Genomic DNA, 20,426 nt, shown 5'->3' on the forward strand with positions numbered 1-20,426 from the left:
AACTATAGCTCCCCTAGCCAGCACCCTCCTCTCTCGTTCGTGAATGATCTATTTTGACTAGTTCTTTTAGGTTTATTTTTGAGAATCTGGAAATGAAACTCTCGTGCGGAATGGGTTTCAATGGGTTCCAGTTTCAATTAATTTCAACCAAAATCTAAACCTATTAGGAAAAGATAGGACAAGACAGACAGACAGACAGACAGTAATTAGTCAATAAAGAGGCCCTCGCCCATCATACAATCAGACTGACATCGTGTTTAGGTTGTGCGCAAAATAACATTGCAGCTTTACGTCCCGGGCTTGGATTTTCAAAGCTGTCTTAGGAATATCTGAGCGCAAAGACAGCTTCGAAATTCTAAGCCCTTTAGTTTATCAAAGAGATAAAATGTCACGTAACATACAACACTTAACGTAAAGAAAATATCAACAGGGTGTCAACTTCTATAGTAATCATCTACATGTGTCGGTTATCAAAAAACAGGGAGTATTCGTTCCTATTGACTGCAGTCTATGAACCCAGTATATTCTCACGGGAAATATGACAGTCAGTGCTAAGCGGTTAGATCAGCTAGTTTACTGATCCAGATTGTTTAATCATAACTGTGTCAGGTTTTCTGAGGCTAAAGCGACACAAATCAGTACGGGACATACCGCCATGAAAACAAGATCTTCTGCTGGCCTACTTTCAAAAAATAAATTATATTTGGAATTAAAGTGATGCTAAAAAAAACACGTTGTTCGCCAGAAAGAACGCTTGGGATGTTATGCTTACTTTTAACGTTAGTAAATTCATAAAATACTTAATCTATGAATCTCCATTTCAACTGCCTCGTTTGAAATATTCAACCGGTGCCGCGCCTGTTCAGCGCAACAGAATCTGTGATGCCAGGCAATATTCCCGTCAAAGACTGGAATGCGTTGCAACATTGTGTACTCTTTCATAACCTTTTACAGTCCAGTATTTAATTTCATTGTGTCAGTGGCGTCAGCGACGACAACTTTCTCAATGGCAGAGTGAATGCTCTGAACGTGATTGTTCAAAGAATGAGGTTATTGGGTCGCGTATTCGAACCATATATACAAAATAAATAAAAGAACAGCCTTTCATTCCTTTGAGTGTCGTTAATCTGACATGAACGATTAACCATAGCGATTTGACACAATCCAACGTTCTCTAACTTCACTGGAGAGCGGAGGTCGCTGGTTCTTTTCCCGGCCGCGTCATACCAAAGACCTTAAAACATGGTACTTGTTGGTCCCTACCTGGTGTTCGGTATTATACCATACCAACACCATTTTATTCTCGGAAAACCACGGTTGGTGGTACAAGATCGAGTACAGCGTTACATATGCAAAAACATAAACCGAAAATAAGTAAGTAATAAGTAATAATAAGTAAAAAGAAATATACAATATATAGATTGCAAAAAGATCTAATCCAAGATGGTTGCAGCTAGTGAGAGTTTGTGTGGCTTAGAAGAGCTCATACTTTTTAATACGAATTTTGATAAGTTGATAATTTCTTAGGTGTCATTTCTTGAGAATAATTAAACATAATTTTGCCTGTTTGGGTAATTTGTTTGAGGTGACGATAAATACCTGGCGTTCGGTATTAAAGGGTACAAAGACTGGTTGGCTTGGAGTCAGTATACTGTGTCTTGTGGGAGTATTCATGCTTAAATACGGCATGGTATCTCAGTGAACAAGCATTACATTAAACCAACTTAAGTCTGGGCTAGTACAAGCAGCTGCACAAACAAGCATGCACGTCGTCATATGAGCGGAATATTCTCATCCAACCAACCAACCAACCAACCAACCAACCAACCAACCAATCGATCAATCTGAAGAGGCCACACGCCCGTAATACATACATATAGTACATACATAAATATAACAGGGAATTACATAAATAATTAATTATAAAAATATTTACATTACAGTGATGAAACCTTTTGTTCTATACAACATTGCGTAGTGAATGAACATGGCAAGATTTTGAAATACATATTATGTTTTTTACTGCTTATAGAATTTTATGATGGATAATCATAGTAATACTTTTTAGTGTATTTACAACGTATTGAGTAATATGACAGACAGATGAGAAGAAAATGATAGCCTTCTTCAATTCCCCTTTAAATTACAAAGTGTACATATTCTATCCTCTTTTTTTAACAGTTTTGTACCTGCCACTTTGAATTAACAAATCATGGGACGATCATCAGAATCATCGGAATCGCCTAAATTTCTCTATATTAACACATGATAAGTATACTTCACTGAATAGATCTTTTTGATTTACTTGACAAAGCTATCTTCTCACACCATGTTTGAAGATATATGTCTTTAAGCCTTGTGGTTAATGACTGAATGAATGACGTAAGTGATTCTACATATTGTGTATTCCAAGTATTTCCGAAGCCAATAGAGAAAAAGAAGTTCTTAATCTGAGATGTCCATTTTCAGCATACAATTGTAACATTCTTTCGGTAACCGATATAGAGGCATATTTAACAGTTTTAACCAATATTTGACAACCCTTATGCTTGTAAACAAGTGCATTGGATATATGCCGCATTCACCGTAAACCACTGCTTTAACTGTATTTAATTCAACACCAAGTCCACAAATCAACAGAATATTCTCAAGGGCGACGTTAAATCTCACTTGACGTCACCTCGAGCTCTTTAAATTATTTTGAGTAGTATACTTGGAGACAATGGAACTTGTTACAGATTGAATGGAAATTATCGAATTAATTGGTCAAATCGCATGATTGTTTAAACAAGGCCAAGTGATTAATATAAAGATATTATTTAATATAAAGTATATATAAATATGATTCAACTGAATAAGTGAATCACATGTGAATTAAGTACTTACATTTTTCAACAAGAATCGAATCTTCCTATGTTGTAAGTGAAGAATATTAAACAAATAGTGATATCTCCCTTATTAAAATCAGAAATTTACTTTCAAGATTTACAGTGATATTCTTACCGTTTCTGAGACAGGTGGGTTAAATGTACTAAACTGTTCCTCTTGTAGCTATTATCCAAATGGTCACACCTCACGGTCTTGTACCGAAATGTTCATTCATTTCTCAACCACACCTCGCTGTAGGCGAATATATTTGCCCTAAATAACGCTGTGGCCTAGTGTGGCTGTATATAGATACCCGTCAACAAACGGGTAGACGGACGCGACGCCACCTTGTATTGTCAACCGGTCGGCCAATACTAGGTAACTGTCTCGTCTTTGCTTGTCGTAAGTGCAAATATGTGTCGGAGCACAGGGTAAGGACCCCAGGCTGTTCCGTGGGTGTGGTGAGGCCCAGTAATGAGATAACTGCGGAATGATTTAAGGGTATATAAATATACACGTGTTTACATACCTCTGATGCGTTCCCGTTTACGTGTTGTTTGGTATTTATTGATATGTTGCTAGTTTTCTCAACGGGATTCTTAAACTTAAACTATAATTGAACAATGACGAACTGGGTCTAAAGAGTAAATTTGAATAATCTTTTGATTAAGAGCCTGAATAGTTACCATCCCTATATTTTACGACGTCATAGAGGGGTGGGGTGCAAGAATGGGTGAGATATTTAACATATTAATAACACTTGATCTGATATGTAGTTTATTACAAGTCGACCTTATCTTCAAACTGTAACAACGCCTAGAGATGTCCTTGTGCAGTTTGCTGAGTTCTCGCTGGACACGAGATACCGCTGTATGGAGTTTGGAGAATTGCATGTTTACATCCATTTGAGTTAGTGTAGTGTGGAGCTTTGGTGGGGTGGTCAAGTGGGTAAGGCGTTCTGTAATCACGCCGAAGACCCAGCATAGGTGCAACATTAAGTCGTTTTCCGGTGTCCCCTGCTGTGATATTGCGGGAATTTTGCTAAAAGCAATACACACAATGGTATTTAATACAATCGAAGGATGTCTCGGCACCGTTAATCAACAAACTCGGTCTGTAAATAATCGAGTCTGGACCAGACGATCCAGTGATCAACAACGTGAGCATCGATCTGCTCAAATGGGAACCGATTATACATGTCAACCAAGTCAGCGATCCTGACCCCCCGATCCCGTTAGTCGCCTCTTACGACAAGCATAGTCGCCTTGTATGGCAAGCATGGGTCGCTGAAGGTTTATTCTACTCCGGACCTTTACGGGTCGTGAATCAACTAAGAAAATAATTTTAGGGATTATGAATATTTTAGTGTTGTGAAATTGTGTGTTCAGTATTCACTCTAAAAATATTCATGATCTCACTTTGCATAGATCGAGACTCTACAGAAGTACACACTTTGACATACATACTTTGTCTATGACATGCGTAGCGTACAAATCGGTTTTAATACAATGCGACAACGATAAATATTTCCAGTATAATCTACAAGTCTAGCTACTCTTTAAAGCTGCAGATTTTCTTAAATACTTGCCAGCTGCTAATTATGCTAACTGCCTCATTCATATCACAAAGCCACAACGACAACTCTTCTTACCCCAACCCCAATTGTGTCTATCGATGCTCATGTTGTTGATCGCTGGATTGTTGCGTCCAGATCCGATTATTTACAGACATATAGCTGGAATATTTCTGAGAGTGGCGTAAAATTAACTCACATACACTCAATCAATTTGTTTTCGAAACTGAAACCACATGGAACATAATACACTCACAAGAAAAACATTTATTTCTCTAAAAACTTAACGTGTCCAAACTGTGATAACACGTATGAAAAAAAGTATATCTTTGAAGTTTTGTAGGTGCAACCAAACATGTTCTTATCACTAATTCCCATCACCCATCACCCATCACCCATTCCCTCACCCCGCCACTCGTCCATCACAATTTATAAAGATTCAAGCGATAAATGGCTGCATTTCAACTGAAATTGACTCTAGTCATATGCATTGATCGGTTACGGTTGGATAGTCGTTTTGAGAAATAAATGTTCTCTGGTGGGATAAGTATTTAAGCCTTAACCTGACCTACGAGTTGCCTTTTCCCCGATTCACCCATCCGTGAATGTTGTTCACAGTAATGTATGAATGTCAACGCGAACTACCTTTGATGGCGTCTATTTACAGCCACTTAAAGGTACCTGAACATTCGTATTCGCTCCTGGGATTGTGAATGAAACAGTGGTTGATATTATGTACCGTTATTATCAAGTGGACCTAAATATTCGTAACTTTCACGATTTTGTTAAAATCGTATGAGTGGTGTTTGGTATTATTGCGCCCTCTTGAGTTGCAGAGTGAACCTAGTGAATTCAGAACTTATGTAGAGGCCTAGCATACCATAACAAAATCCCCTGGTGGTATTCATTCGCATGATTTATTCACCAAGTTGACATACATACCAGTTTGACACCCACACCAGTTATATAAACACAGTGTTACCAATATGACATATTTAGACGAATGGCAGTAACAATCATATGCTCATCATTATTTCAAGTTTAGCGTTTGACATCTACCTACATGTTCATCAGTATGACATATTCACTGTCATGGTATCCACTGTCATAATCTCTCATATTACCATTTATGACATTCACTGTCATATTCATTGTCATGATGCTCACCGTCATATTGTCCGTCATGATATTCACCACCACATTCATTATCGTGATCTTCACCGTCACACCCTCTGTCATTATATTCACCGCCATATCCTCTGTCACGAGATTCACCGTCATGTTTATTGTCGTGATATTCACCGTCATATTCAGTGTTATTAAATTCAACGTCATGTTCGTTGTCATGATATTCACTGTCATGATATTCCCGCACTCACAAATGATTTTGCCATATTATTTCACATCAGCATGAAAATCAGAGTGGTCGTACACAAAGTCACAACACTGATATTGTCCGTACGTTATTGTCATTTGAAGTTTAGATGCTATACCAGTTAGAAACTGTATGTGTGAACTTTGTGATGATTTTAAAGTACAAAATTATTAAGCACGACCTGTGAACATTTCGCAGCTAATTATGGGTTTGTGGCAGAGGTTGTGGTTTCGTTTTGTGTAAACAGTTGGATAAATGGAACAAATATTATCGGTGCACCCTAGCCCGACCGGGATCCCGTAAACCCCCATATAGTGTCAATGTATCACGTCACCACACCACACCAAGTCACCACACCAAGTCTCCAAACCAAATGAACACACCAAGTCATCACAAGGGTCACCACTCCCCGTCACCACAACACCACACCTCTGTCGATCCACACCACATCTCCTCACGCGACTCCCCCAACACCCAACCAATAAACAACACCTCCTCGCACCCCGTCTCCCCACACCTCCTCTACCCACACCCAAACACCATACCACACCCCATCTCACCACACCTACTCTCATCACACCACACCGCACCACACCACACCACACTCCCTCTAACCACCCTACCATACATCCTCTCCCCACACCCAACCACCATAACACACCTCCTAGCACCCCGTCTCCCCACATCTCCTCTACCCACACCCAACCACCATACCACACCCCATCCCACCACACGACACCACACCACACTTCCTCTAACCTCCCTACCACACCTCCTCTCCCCACACCCAGCCACCACACTACACCCCGTCTCCCCACACCCTACCGCCACATCCCGTTTTTCCTACACCTCTCACCACACCCGCTCTTACCAAACCTCCTTTTCCCACGCACACCGCCACATCCCCTCTCCACCACGCCCCAAATCAAAACACCACACCACATCTCGTTTCCCCACACACTGTCTCCCTAAACACTATCACCCAGCCCTACACCACCCCGCACACCAAGGCGGTGTTACCTTTGCAAATAATGAGCATATGGTGCCTCCGTCAACAATCCACCCGTGTACTATGTCCTCATACCCTATTGTGAATAGACCCAGTTACACCCAGAGATGCCTCTGTTCCGTAGTGTTTACTAGTATGTCTAGTCACGTAATCTGACAAAGCCCTGCAAGTAAAAATACTCTCATTATGTTGTCAGCAAAGGTTTCGCAAGGACATGTTTACATGAACCAGCACCTATTCTCAGTTAACAGGCTATCTGTACTTTTAAATTTATGTAAATACAACTTCGTAGATCGTGGCGGTTATGGGAATGTAGTCGAAATGCTTACTTTATGCTTATCCAACAGTGAATTTATTATACCGACATCAATTATCAAACCTTGGCAATTTTCTGCAAAGCACACAAAGTATAAACACGGAAATGAATAAGGGAAGATATGAAAGTACAAGTGTTCCTTTATTCTTTTCCAAACTTTCACCCAAAGTACAAAAAAAAACAAAGCTTGTGAAGAAACCTAGAAGAGACTGGAACACTTGCTCTTTCAGATGTTCCTTTATTTGTTCCCATGAGTATATGTGCTTCACGCAATCAAGTCGTGTGGTATTCAACCCTCGGGAGTATTCCGGCTAATAAAATAGTTGATTTTCTTGAATTTGATACGAGAAAGATTTTTGCACTTTCAAAATTCGACTGTCTGAACCTCGAACTTCAAACCATATACTGAACGTCAAGGGTGCCGTGCCAAACTGGATTTGAGCATCTGCCTCGTATGACGTCAAGACTTGGAAATGAACCCAACCTTCAGTCTGTTTAAAACAGTCTAGCGGACATAACAACATAGGGATGGTGGGGTAGCCGAGTGGTTAAAGCGTTCGCTTATCACACCAGGGACCCGGGTTCGATTCCGCACGTTGGTACAATGTGTGAAGCCTATTTCTGGCGTTCCCTACCTTGATATTGCTGGAATATTGCTAAAAGCGGAGTAAAACCCATCTCATTCGCGCACTCAAAACAATAAATGTAACACTATGAAACAAGGTCACAGACAAGATGTGGATAACATGCATATATTATACACTAAAAGAATACAACCATTATAATATATTCAAACAACGTAACAAATACAGAATGTGTATACAGGTTATTCCAATGTTTATACATGAGTATATCGCTCTCATACGACCCTGGCATGTCATACTAAGAGTCCTTGTAAATAATGTAACAGATCGACAATGAATGAAGTATTTTTCAGATATCAACATCCAAAGCGAATGGTCTGTATTAATTTCAGCTCACTGACTTCCTGTGTCGCCATGACCTGTTGCGTCTCTTTTTCTTTTTGTTCTTTTTTCGGGTAATGTTGCTTTTTTCTTCCCTTTTTCATATTTGCATCACCCGCTGTTATTTTCATCCCATCCACCATTATCATGAAACTATCCATAACTGTTTTCATAAATATCAAATTTTCAAATGTCTCTTGTATTTTCTTGTGTGATGAATACTTATGTGAAGAACATAAATGAGTTGGAAAATCAGAGGTATGTAACGGAAATATAATAGCTCGATATTTCATTTAAGACCAAGCGCGTAGTATATTCATCGCTATTCAAGCATAATCGAGCTATTACAATTTTACGAAAAATATAAACCGTGTCTTATTCATAACTTTAATTAAGCAATTATAATCCAGCATTTACTACAATCACGGTAGAATTACATATAGCTATATATAACACACATGAAAATCCCTCGATTCACAACTGCCATTGCCCATTTGCCACAAGCTGCATAGGAAGTATGTCTTCCACATGCACTAGGCTCTTCGGAATTCGTTTGAGCGTTTAAATTCAACATGGTGCTGGTGTCTTTCAGCACTTGTTTTTCGCTGTTTTTGACCATGATTCGTTTCACTGAAACTCAACGAATACTGAATCAGTTGCTTCGCTGAAAGTTCTGCCACGTCGTTCAAAGTGCCCATAAAGCTCACAAAAAGTTGCATTTACTATAGAAAATAAAAGACCTCACCACTTTTAAGTTTAAATATTAAGTTCAGAATTCAGGGTACCGGTGTTCCCATACTTTCTGTTTGTAATATGGATTCACATTGCCCAAAGCAGACAACTGGCAAAAAGCATGATATACAAAGGGAAACCACTCCTATTAAGCTACGATTACCTGCCCTTGAAATATCGGGAAGGTCACGGTCATTACCAGACAAGACACGTTCGTTACTATCCTTCCATTGACTATGGAAAAAAGTATGTTATTTTACACTTCTTCCAACATATGGATTCGACTCGATAGATATGTGGTTCACTGCCGTAACTGAGGATGGCCATGCGGATCATAAACATACCATACCTTGAACGGGATTTGGTCCAGTTTATTCTCGAACGACAACGACCCTAGCTATTCCAATCCAGTTCCGACTGAAAACATCGCCCCTCTCAACTGCAGGCTTGTCGCTTTGGTAGCACCATCGGCAAAACCAGTTTCCGTGACGTACATTTTGCTCATGGTGCTTTGGTACTTTTACTTTGTGAAAAATATAAACAGAGAAAATAATATTATTTTTAGAATTACGAATTTTGTTTAAAAAAATGTTTAGTTCTCAGATTGTATATGGTGAGTGAAATTGGCTGAAACTTTAGGTGCTACCGAAAAAGTTCATCTAAAGTTCCTGAAATTGGCTTCTTGACTTAAAACCTCTTGGGATAGTTGTGTAGCCTAGTGTGAAGCCCATTTCTGGTGTCACCTGCTGTGATATTGCTGGAATATTGCTAAAAGCAGCCCAAAACCATACTCACTTAGAAACACCACTCCAGGTTTTATGTTATATGGAAAACTTGGTCGAATGTCTCAAGATGTCGTAATTTTCAAAAGAACCATTAGTTATTGACACAGCTAGATTTAACACTAACAGCTCTTTAACCCCGTCAGAAAAAAACCCCGCATTTACATAGTCTGTAAAACTGATAATATAAACTCCAGATGGTTAAACTATGTTAAGCAATAGTTAGTATGTTGTACTTTTTAACAATTTTCATGAATGTTAATTTTTCAGATCATAGTGAAAACTTACTTGCACCAAACAGTTAAATAAAATAAAATATCAAACATCATTTCCATTATTTACGTGATTATTTTGATGTATTTCATGACATTTATATCAATAGTGTCCATTCATAATCTACGTCATTCTCATCACTGTTATCACAGCTGCCATCCTCCACATCGGAACCAGTCTCTATGTTTGTACAGGTTTGCCTCAGTCAATTTCCCATGCATGCGCACCTTGGAAGTTTGGCTGTTCTGGAGCATTTGCATGCTAAAAGCTGTAGGACAGTCTCAGGAGCAGGTAGACCGCTCATCCACTCAACTGTTAGCACACTTTCCACCTTCCACGTCTCTCTCTTCCAGGATCCATCATCTTCCGACAGGTGAAAGAATTCCAGGATTGCATTCCGTGGTCATCTGTCACCCATGAGCCTGGTAGCATGCTCTCTGTTAAAATAAGTTAAACCTATCAGTTCCAGTGGCAGGGAGGTAGAAAACATGAAAAAAGGACTTTACCGAGGAGAGATTAGTGCAGAAATGAGCAGTGTGGAGTTTTTCAAAGTCCAAAGCGACTTGCTTGGTACAGAACATGGCTTTATGCAAAATGATGTGGGATAATATTGTATGATAAAGGGCACTTTTAAAAAAATTAAATTCGGGCTGGAGAATAGAGATGTCACCTTAAATATGGTAATCCTTCAGGGGAATTATACTGGGGAAGAATGCGGTATATTATAAAAATTTACAAATAATATCCAGTTATGTCTTCTTCGGGTAGTCATGTCACCTGTATATTTTAAGACATGTAGTACGACGCGTTACCAGGGTTATCAGGTATCATACGCATTTACATATTTCTACATGAACTTTTGAAAGAAAGACACCTACATCAGATGTAAATCAATAGATGAGACCTACTCAGCTCACACGAAACAAAAACAAACGAACTGCCACCTATAGTCCGATCTATTGTTTACATCAGCCATTCGTATTTGGTTTTACCCGATTTTACGACAAAACGTGCTTTTCTGGATATCCTCTTACGCATCCCACAGAATACTCAGTTTTTTCGAAGTGGGTTGTTTCAACATGTGTTATTTGCAGTTGTTGAATTTTAAGGATACAGAGTAACAGTCTGAAAACGCGTTTGTCATTTTTCTATTTCCGACAGTACTCTATCCCAGGAGGCAAATACTTGCGTACTTTGCTCAAAACGTTATATCTTTGTGTTTCAGTGTCTCTACAGGTATCATGACATTGCGTGGCTTTTTCAGTTGTTGTAGATGGCAGTGCCGGCACTCGAGGGAAACCACCCATACACCTGGAACGCATGCCCGTCAAATGCCTTTACACCCCAGATGTCGGCTTGATTTGACAGGTGGGTACTCAGAGCGAGTGAGTGAGTGAGTGAGTGAGTGAGTGAGTGAGTGGGTTTGGTTTTTACTCCGCTTTTAGCAATATTCCAGCGTGTTTAAGTCTCTCTACATGTATCATGACACATAATTCAGCATATTTTAAAGCTTACCTTTACTCAAAACTCTTATTTTAGTATTCGTAAATTTATGAAAGTGTGTCCATCTTAACTCAATTCCACTATAAAGTTATAGTTTTGTCTAGAGTTTGGTTCATTTGCAAAAACAAAATCGGAGATGATATTCACATTTGGTCAAAGTTGATGTTTCTTCAAAAGGCAACTTAGGGAGTGTAAAAGTTGAAAAGGGTCATAATCGTTTAAGAATTGCCTCTTACACTGAGCCCTGTAGAAATTCTGTGTCTGGAAATAATGTCCCAAGGAATATGAGCTGCTGATGGTGATATGAGCAAACGGATTGGACGGTGAGACCCAACGATCCGGTTAATTGTGAAGTTGAGGATGTGGCTAGTTGTCGTAAAATTATGGTTGAGGATTTTTTATTTTTGAGGATTTTTGAAGGTTTTTTATAACAAAAAAACTATACCTATAACTAGGAAGAAGACACATTCTCACAAAAAACATTGAACTTTCTACAGGTGTCCGTCGCCCCTCACAAAACTAACATCGCGATATATACGATGTACCGAGCGGCAATGGAATGTGTCATTCTATGCGGTCATTATACGATGACGTCAGATGTTTGTGACGTCACAGCATTGTCTTGCTAGTATTTATAGAAGTCAGTCGTGTTTAGGAAGCTCTGTCGGAATCAATATCGTAATGGGATGCAAGCAGACAAAGACGCGGTCTCTCAACCACACATCGGCTACAGAAGCTCTGGAGGGCAAGATCAAGTGCCCACGAGAGTTGTACTTCGCCAAAAGTCAGCCTACTTCCCGGCTGTCTGGAGAGGAGATATTAAATCAGCTTCGAGAGGAAGGGATCGTCCCCGACCGCCACCGTTCAGGAGGCGTGGCTTTTTCAGTGGCTGTAAATGGCAGTGCCGGCACTCGTGGGAAACCACCCAGACGCCTGGAACGCATGCCCGTCAAATGCCTTTACACCTCAGAAGAGCGCCAGATAATTGCTGATGTCGCTCGTTTTGACAGGTGGGTACCTGTGCTTTTTTCGAAAGGTTGAGTGAGTGGGTTTGGATTTTACAAGGCTTTTAGCAATATTCCAGCAATAGCACAGCGTGGACACCAGAACTGGGCTTTATACATTGTACCCATGTGGGGAATCGAACCTGAGTTTACGGCGTGGCATGCGAACACGTTAACCACTCAATTTCTAAAGAGCAAATCTTCTGTTTGAGCCCAGTTATCTGAAGCATCCATGTACCAGTCTAAGAGCGCATCACTGTCCTTTGCAGGTTTGTGGAGCAAGTACAAAAGCGAGCCCTTGACAGAGATATCAAACGGAAGACAGTGCTTCTTGAGAAGGAGAGACAGAACTTGATGAAGAAGATGAGGGCCCGTCAGAAACTATGCGAGAGGGAAAAACGTCTTAAGCAGTTCGCGGAGGAGAAGGCATCAAAGGAGGAGGAGAAGGCGGCCAAGAAGAAGAAGGGGGCTGCAAGGAAGAATCATAAGACCGAAGAAATGAATTCTTCTCTCAAGAAGTAGAGGAAGAATGAAGAGGAATCAGGTGTAGGGACAGGCGCCTCTGTCATGATCAGAGCTCGGTGTATAAACAATTCACCATCACGGATGCTACCATGTTGTCAATATCAGTTACTTCATTACTAGAAAGAAAACACGAATAACAATGGGGGTTTTTTACGTTCATGTATGAATATACAAATATATTTTAAAAACATAAAACATATAAAACAAAGCTTAAAAATATTTTCTTAATGTTTATCATTGCAACCAGTGTTACACTTGTGGTTAAAGTGTTAGGCCTTTGTAAAGAGAAGAAACACAAAGATTGTACAACCTCGTGTCATGATTATCAGTTGAATGTTAAATCAAACAAACTGTTTATCAAAATAACAAATAAAAATATAGTTTCTAAAAGGTCAAATTCATTGTGATCTCAGCCGAGACAGGCATAAATCTAAATGATCAAGCGTAGAGCATTTTGATATGTGAATCTTGTTTTCAAAGTGACACTGAGAGATGATAACGGTGTTCTTTTCAATATGGCAATGTTTTGGAATTGTTTTATTGAAACTATAAGACCAATAAAGTTTTTTTAATGGATCCCTTTTCATTTTATCCTGTCGTTCAGTTCCTCTGCTCTGGCGCCTGGGTATATATCAGTGCAAATAGATATCTGTGCCCCTGGAAGTACATGAGTTTATATATGTTCATTTAAGTGAGTGAGTGAATGAGTTTAGTTTTACGCCGCCCTCAGCAATATTCCAACTATATGGCGGATTTATTTAAGTAAATGAGCTGATTTACAAACGTTCATTTACAGGCAGACAGGCCTTAACAGCTGTATTATTGGCCTGTAGCACAGAGATGTCGGATATATTAATAGCGATTTATAATGGACACTCAGGATTATCCTCAGAGACGATTACGTGGCGAGAATATAATTTAACAAACATTATGACTTCAGCGCTTCACAAACATTTTGCTAAGAATCACATTAGTATCACTGTCTGAATTTTAACATTGGAGGTTTTAATAAAGCTGCTTATTATACTGACATCTTAAACCGTTCCCACAAAGGGCAATCCAAGACGAAATGGTACACGTTTTGTATACCATTACTTTTACATTTTAAACAGATTCCGCGCAGCGGGGCATTCTTTTGTTTCCACGGTTACCAGCCTCTATGTGTAGAGGATGAGAGGATATTCGAAATGTTGAAAGTACTCATCTATTTCTCTAGTTTAAAACTTTGTAAAGATTATCTTTAAGACCACATTTCAGTTTGCAGTCCTCACACAATTAAAGCAAATTGGATGCCCTCACATTTTGGTACCAAGTTCAATTTAAATATCAGCGAGGAGAAAGGCGTTCCTCGGGGAATGAGTTTAGTTTTATAGCAAAATACCTGCAATAGCACGGCGAGGGACACCAGACGTGGGCATCAGACATCGTACCCATGTGGAGAATCGAACCCGGGTCTTCGGCGTGACGAGCGAACGCTACCCCAACGTCCCCATCTGAACCTTCGAACAACGGATCTTGGCAAAAGTCAAGTGTCGTATCTCCATGCAAGTGATTGGGACTCTTTTACTAGTGGACTATCGAGTGGATTAAGTGTTAATGAGGTTGGGTGACTGATCACATCATGTACACGTCACAACACACGTGTCAACAAATGTTTTTAATTACTGTATTCAAATAGAAGCTGTGTGATCCGTGTGGTTTTACGTTTCGTAAAGAGCTCTCCTTTTCATCATTTGTGATATTTTTTTATGAACAGTTTTTTTTAATCTGCAGAATATGGTCATTTCAGAGACTGGACGTAAGTCTAGCAATTGGTGTACATAGATATATACAGATATACACACATTATCTATGTGTGCAGACACGACCGACGGTAGCTCACTATTGCACACATTGTTTTCAAGTGTTACCAAACGCTAATCCCACTTTTTGGACGAACCGGTAAGTAATTAAACAATACTTTAATTCATGTCGTGTTCGTAAATAATAGCAAATGAGGAACATGATTTATTAGATATACCATGATATATATATTTATTTGTTTGCCTAGTTCTGTTCATGTTAGTGATACTAATCTGATAATGTGTCCACAGCGATCCATTGTCAGTCAGAAGCGAGTACAATGGGTACCTGAAAGGATTTCTGAACATTAGTGGATGCCAGAGGGCAATGTTGGTCAGATTCGTTGACTTGGTTGAATGCACGTATGGCCGATGCTCATGATGTCAGTCACTGGATTGTCTAGTCCGCATTCAGTTAGTAGATACAATCGTCAGTGCCATGTTAAATGTCAAACCATCCTGAGGTTCACGGTTGTAACTGTGTATTGTATCCACAAAGTATCTGCTGTTAGAGTCAGAGGATCACAATAAATTACAGTCTGGCCGAAGCTATAATCTGTTTGGCTCAAAATAATGCCGATTAATCACAATCTAACTCCAAGCAGCTGATTAACGATCAAACATGGAAAATCCAAACAAAATGATGATAGTTTGTAAAGTAATTTTTTATCTTGGCGACAGACGTTAGGAACGTTTTCGGTCATGGTAAACGTGCTTTTCTGGATATCCTCTTACACATCCCACCGAATGTCCAGTTTGGTCGAAGTGGGTTGTTTCAACATGTGTTATTTGCAGTTGTTGAATTTTAGGGATACAAAGTAACAGTCTAAAAACTTGGTTCTTTTTCTATTTCCGACAGTACTCTATCCCAGGAGGCAAATACTTGCGTACTTTGCTCAAACGTTATATCTTTGTGATTAAGTGTCTCTACAGGTATCATGACATGGCGTGGCTTTTTCAGTTGCTGTAGATGGCGGCGCCGGCACTCGAGGGAAACCACCCAGACGCCTGGAACGCATGCCCGTCAAAAGCTTTTACACCTCAAAAGAGCGCCAGATAATTGCTGATGTCGCTCGTTTTGACAGGTTTTTACTCCGCTTTTAGCAATATTCCCGTTATATATTTTTGTGTTTAAGTCTCTCTACCCGTATCATGACACATAATTCAACTTATTTTAAAGTTTACCTTTGCTCAAAACTCATATATTAGTATTCGTAAATTTATGAAACTGTGTCTATCTTAACTCATTTCCACTATAAAGTTACAGTTTTACCAAGAGTTCGGCTCATGTGCAAAACCAAAATCGGAGATAATATTAACATTTGGTTAAAGCTGATGTTTCTCCAAAAGGCAACTTCGGGAGTGTAAAAGTTGAAAAGGGTCATAATAGTTTTAGAACTGCCTCTCACACTGAGCTCCGTAGACATTCTGTGTCTGAAAATAATGTCCCAAGCAATATGAGCTGCTGATGGTGGTATGACCAAACAGATTGGGCGGTGAGACCCAACGATCCGGTTAATTGTTAAGTTGAGGGTGTGGCTAGTTGTTATATAATTATGGTTGAGGATTTTTGTTTTTAACAACATAAAACTATACCTATAACTAGGAAGAAGACACATTCTCACCAAAAACATTGAACCTTCTTCAGTTGTCCGTCGCACCTCACAAAACTAACATCGCGATATATACGATGTACGGAGCAGTAATGGAATGTGTCATTCTGTGAGGTCATTATACGATGACGTCAGATGTTTGTGACGTCACAGCATTGTCTTGCTAGTATTTATAGAAGTCAGTCGTGTTTAGGAAGCTCTGTCGGAATCATTATCGCAATGGGATGCAAGCAGACAAAGACGCGGTCGCTCAACCACACATCGGCTACAGAAGCTCTGGAGGGCAAGATCAACTGTCCACGAGAGCTGTACTTCGCCAAAAGTCAGCCCACTTCCCGGCTGTCTGGAGAGGAGATATTAAGTCAGCTTCGAGAGGAAGGGATCGTCCCCGACCGCCACCGTTCAGGAGGCGTGGCTTTTACAGTTGCTGTAGATGGCAGTGCCGGCACTCGTGGGAAACCACCCAGACGCCTGGAACGCATGCCCGTCAAATGCCTTTACACCTCAGAAGAGCGCCAGATAATTGCTGATGTCGCTCGTTTTGACAGGTGGGTACCTGTGCTTTTTTCGAAAGGTTGAGTGAGTGGGTTTGGATTTTACAAGGCTTTTAGCAATATTCCAGCAATAGCACAGTGTGGACACCAGAACTGGGCTTTATACATTGTACCCATGTGGGGAATCGAACCTGAGTTTACGGCGTGGCATGCGAACACGTTAACCACTCAATTTCTAAAGAGCAAATCTTCTGTTTGAGCCCAGTTATCTGAAGCATCTATGTACCAGTCTAAGAGCGCATCACTGTCCTTTGCAGGTTTGTGGAGCAAGTACAAAAGCGAGCCCTTGACAGAGATATCAAACGGAAGACAGTGCTTCTTGAGAAGGAGAGGCAGAACTTGATGAAGAAGATGAGGGCCCGTCAGAAACTATGCGAGAGGGAAAAACGTCTTAAGCAGTTCGCGGAGGAGAAGACATCAAAGGAGGAGGAGAAGGCGGCCAAGAAGAAGAAGGGGGCTGCAAGGAAGAATCATAAGACCGAAGAAATGAATTCTTCTCTCAAGAAGTAGAGGAAGAATGAGGAGGAATCAGGTGTAGGGACAGGCGCCTCTGTCATGATCAGAGCTCGGTGTATAAACAATTCACCATCACGGATGCTACCATGTTGTCAATATCAGTTACTTCATTACTAGAAAGAAAACACGAATAACAATGGGGGTTTTTTACGTTCATGTATGAATATGCAAATATATTTTAAAAACATAAAACATATAAAACAAAGCTTAAAAATATTTTCTTAATGTTTATCATTGCAACCAGTGTTACACTTGTGGTTAAAGTGTTAGGCCTTTGTAAAGAGAAGAAACACAAAGATTGTACAGCCTCGTGTCATGATTATCAGTTGAATGTTAAATCAAACAAACTGTTTATCAAAATAACAAATAAAAATATAGTTTCTAAAAGGTCAAATTCATTGTGTTCTCAGTCGAGACAGGCATAAATCTAAATGATCAAGCGTTGAGCAATTTAAAATGTGAATCTTGGTTTCAAAGTAACACTGAGATAACGGTGTTCTTTTCAATATGGCAATGCTTTGTGATTGTTTTATTGAAACTATAAGACCAATAATTTTTTTTTAATGGATTCCTTTTCATTTTATCTTGTCGTTCCGTTCTCTGCTCTGGCTCCTGGGTACATATCAGTGCAAATAGATATCTGTGCCCCTGGAAGTACATGAGTTTCTATATGTTCATTTTAATGAGTGAGTGAATGAGTTTAGTTTTACGCCACACTCAGCAATATTCCAGTTATATGGCGGGTTAATTCAAATAAATGAGCTGATTTACAAACGTTTATTTACAGACAGACAGACCTTATCAGCTGTATTATTGGCCTGTAGCACAGAGATGTCGGATATATTAATAACGATTTAGAATGGACACTCAAGATTATCCTCAGAGACGATTACGTGGCGAGGATATAATTTAACAAACATTATGACTTCAGCGCTTCACAAACATTTTGCTAAGAATCACATTAATATCATTGTCTGAATTGTAACACTGGCGGTTCTAATAAAGCTGCTTAATATACTGACATCTTAAACTGTTCCCACAAAGGGCATATCAAGACGAAATGGTACACGTTTTCCATGCCATTACTTTTACATTATAAACAGATTCTTCGCAGCAGGGAATTCTTTTGTTTCCACGGTTACCAGCCTCTATGTGTAGAGGATGAGAGGATATTCGAAATCATGAAAGTACACATCTATTTCTCTAGTTTAAAATTTTGTAAAGATTATCTTCGAGACCACATTTCAATTTACAGTCCTCATACAATTAAAGCGAATCAGATTCCCTCACATTTTGGTACCAAGTTGAATTTAAATGTCAGCGAGGAGAAAGGCGTTCCTCGGGGAATGAGTTTAGTTTTATAGCAAAATACTTGCAATATCACGGCGAGGGACACCAGTAGTGGGCATCAGATATCGTACCCATGTTGGGAATCGAACCCGGGTCTTCGGCGTGACGAACGAACGCTACCCCACCGCCCCCATCGTCATCTGAACCTTCGAACGGATCTTGGCAAAAGTCAAGTGTCGTATCTCCATACAAGTGATTGGGACTCTTTTCACGAGTGGATTATCGAGTGGATTAAGTGTTAATGAGGTTGGGTGGCTGATGACATCATGTACACGTCACAACACACGTGTCAATAAATGTTTTTAATTACTGTATTCAAATAGAAGCTGTGTGATCCGTGTGGTTTTAAGTTTCGTAAAAAGCTCTCCTTTTCATCATTTGTGATGCATGTATTTTTTTATTAACGGTTTTTTTTTTGTCTGCAAAATATGGTCATTTCAGAGACTAGACCTAAGTCTAGCAATTGGTGTACATAGATATACAGATATGCACACATTATCTATGTGTGCAGACACGACCGACGGCAGCTCACTATTGCACACATTGTTTTCAAGTGCTACCTAGCGCTAATCGCACTTTTTGGACGAACCGGTAAGTAATTAAACAATACTTCATTTCATGTCGTGTTCATCAATAATAGCAAATGAGGAATATAATAAATTGCAATCTGACCGAAGCTATAATCTGTTTGGGTCAAAATGATGTCGATGAATTACAATCTAAGTCCAAGCAGCTGATAAACGATCAAACATGGAAAATCCAAACAAAATGATGATAGTTTGTAAAGTAACGTTTTTATCTTGGCGACAGACGTTATGAACGTTTTCGGTCATTGTTTTCAGAACAGTCTGCGTTGGGCTAGAGTTAGATTTTAATGTTTCATGTTATTATTGATGATCCTAAAATGAATCCAACTTTCAGGTCCACTTGATGTCCGATGTCCAGGGGTCATAACAATGTATGTAACATTACAAAACAAGATACTGACAGACAAGATATGAACTTCATATACCATTTTATGATAAACTTAAAGAATACAGCTACGGTACTACATGTTTACAACATACCAAATGTAGAAAGTCCAGGCTCGATTATTCGCAAAAGGACGCAGTGAAGCTGGAATATTGCTCAATGTGCCGTTAAACAACAAACTTACAGCAATTCCCATGTTGAGAGCCTCCTCTGGAAATGGTTTCACCTTTTTACAATAATGAAATCTAAATAAAAAATGAAGGCTAAATAAAAAGAGTGAAATCTGGCATCGGCGCGTCACTTTTACTTAGAAAAGATCATTTTGACTTGGCTGCGTCCCGATCATCCATTTGTCCACTATAAGAATGAGTGTCTGTAAGAACGGGTGTGACTGAATCTACAACTCATAAACACTAGCTAAACTTCCCAAGCTGTATTTCTGAGTGGTAAAATAGAAATGCGTTCCTCCCTCGTCACTTTTTTCCTATCCTAAGGCGTCACCTTTAAAAAATGTGCCCGAGAAACATTTACTTTTTTTAAATGCTGCCTTAATGAGCTGATACACCTGAAGACCTGTAAAGGTCCGAGTTAGCTTATTGACATTCAGTAACTTATGCTTGTCTTTGCGCGATCGGGTGGTCAGGCTCGCTGACTT

At 39.6% G+C, this 20,426-nt stretch overlaps 2 protein-coding genes across 2 annotated transcripts; both read left to right on the top strand.

The window, feature by feature from the left end:
* Positions 1–12,077: 12,077 nt before the first annotated feature.
* Positions 12,078–12,922, top strand: LOC137295592 (inner centromere protein-like). The gene is made up of 2 exons (XM_067827016.1): positions 12,078–12,406; positions 12,670–12,922. The coding sequence occupies exons 1-2, from the start codon at positions 12,078–12,080 to the stop codon at positions 12,920–12,922; spliced, it is 582 nt and encodes a 193-aa protein (XP_067683117.1).
* A 3,676-nt stretch (positions 12,923–16,598) lies between these two features.
* On the top strand, positions 16,599–17,443 carry LOC137295593 (inner centromere protein-like). The gene is made up of 2 exons (XM_067827017.1): positions 16,599–16,927; positions 17,191–17,443. The coding sequence occupies exons 1-2, from the start codon at positions 16,599–16,601 to the stop codon at positions 17,441–17,443; spliced, it is 582 nt and encodes a 193-aa protein (XP_067683118.1).
* The last annotated feature ends 2,983 nt before the right edge of the window (positions 17,444–20,426 follow it).

Source organism: Haliotis asinina, chromosome 9, assembly GCF_037392515.1.
Source record: "Haliotis asinina isolate JCU_RB_2024 chromosome 9, JCU_Hal_asi_v2, whole genome shotgun sequence".
NCBI lineage: Eukaryota > Metazoa > Mollusca > Gastropoda > Lepetellida > Haliotidae > Haliotis > Haliotis asinina.

Bases quoted from the DNA above. Each gene is read 5' to 3' on its own strand.
- LOC137295592 (XM_067827016.1), top strand. From the start codon at position 12,078: ATGGGATGCAAGCAGACAAAGACGCGGTCTCTCAACCACACATCGGCT. The intron at 12,407-12,669 runs GTGGGTACCTGT...TGTCCTTTGCAG, and splicing joins GATGTCGCTCGTTTTGACAG to GTTTGTGGAGCAAGTACAAA.
- LOC137295593 (XM_067827017.1), top strand. From the start codon at position 16,599: ATGGGATGCAAGCAGACAAAGACGCGGTCGCTCAACCACACATCGGCT. The intron at 16,928-17,190 runs GTGGGTACCTGT...TGTCCTTTGCAG, and splicing joins GATGTCGCTCGTTTTGACAG to GTTTGTGGAGCAAGTACAAA.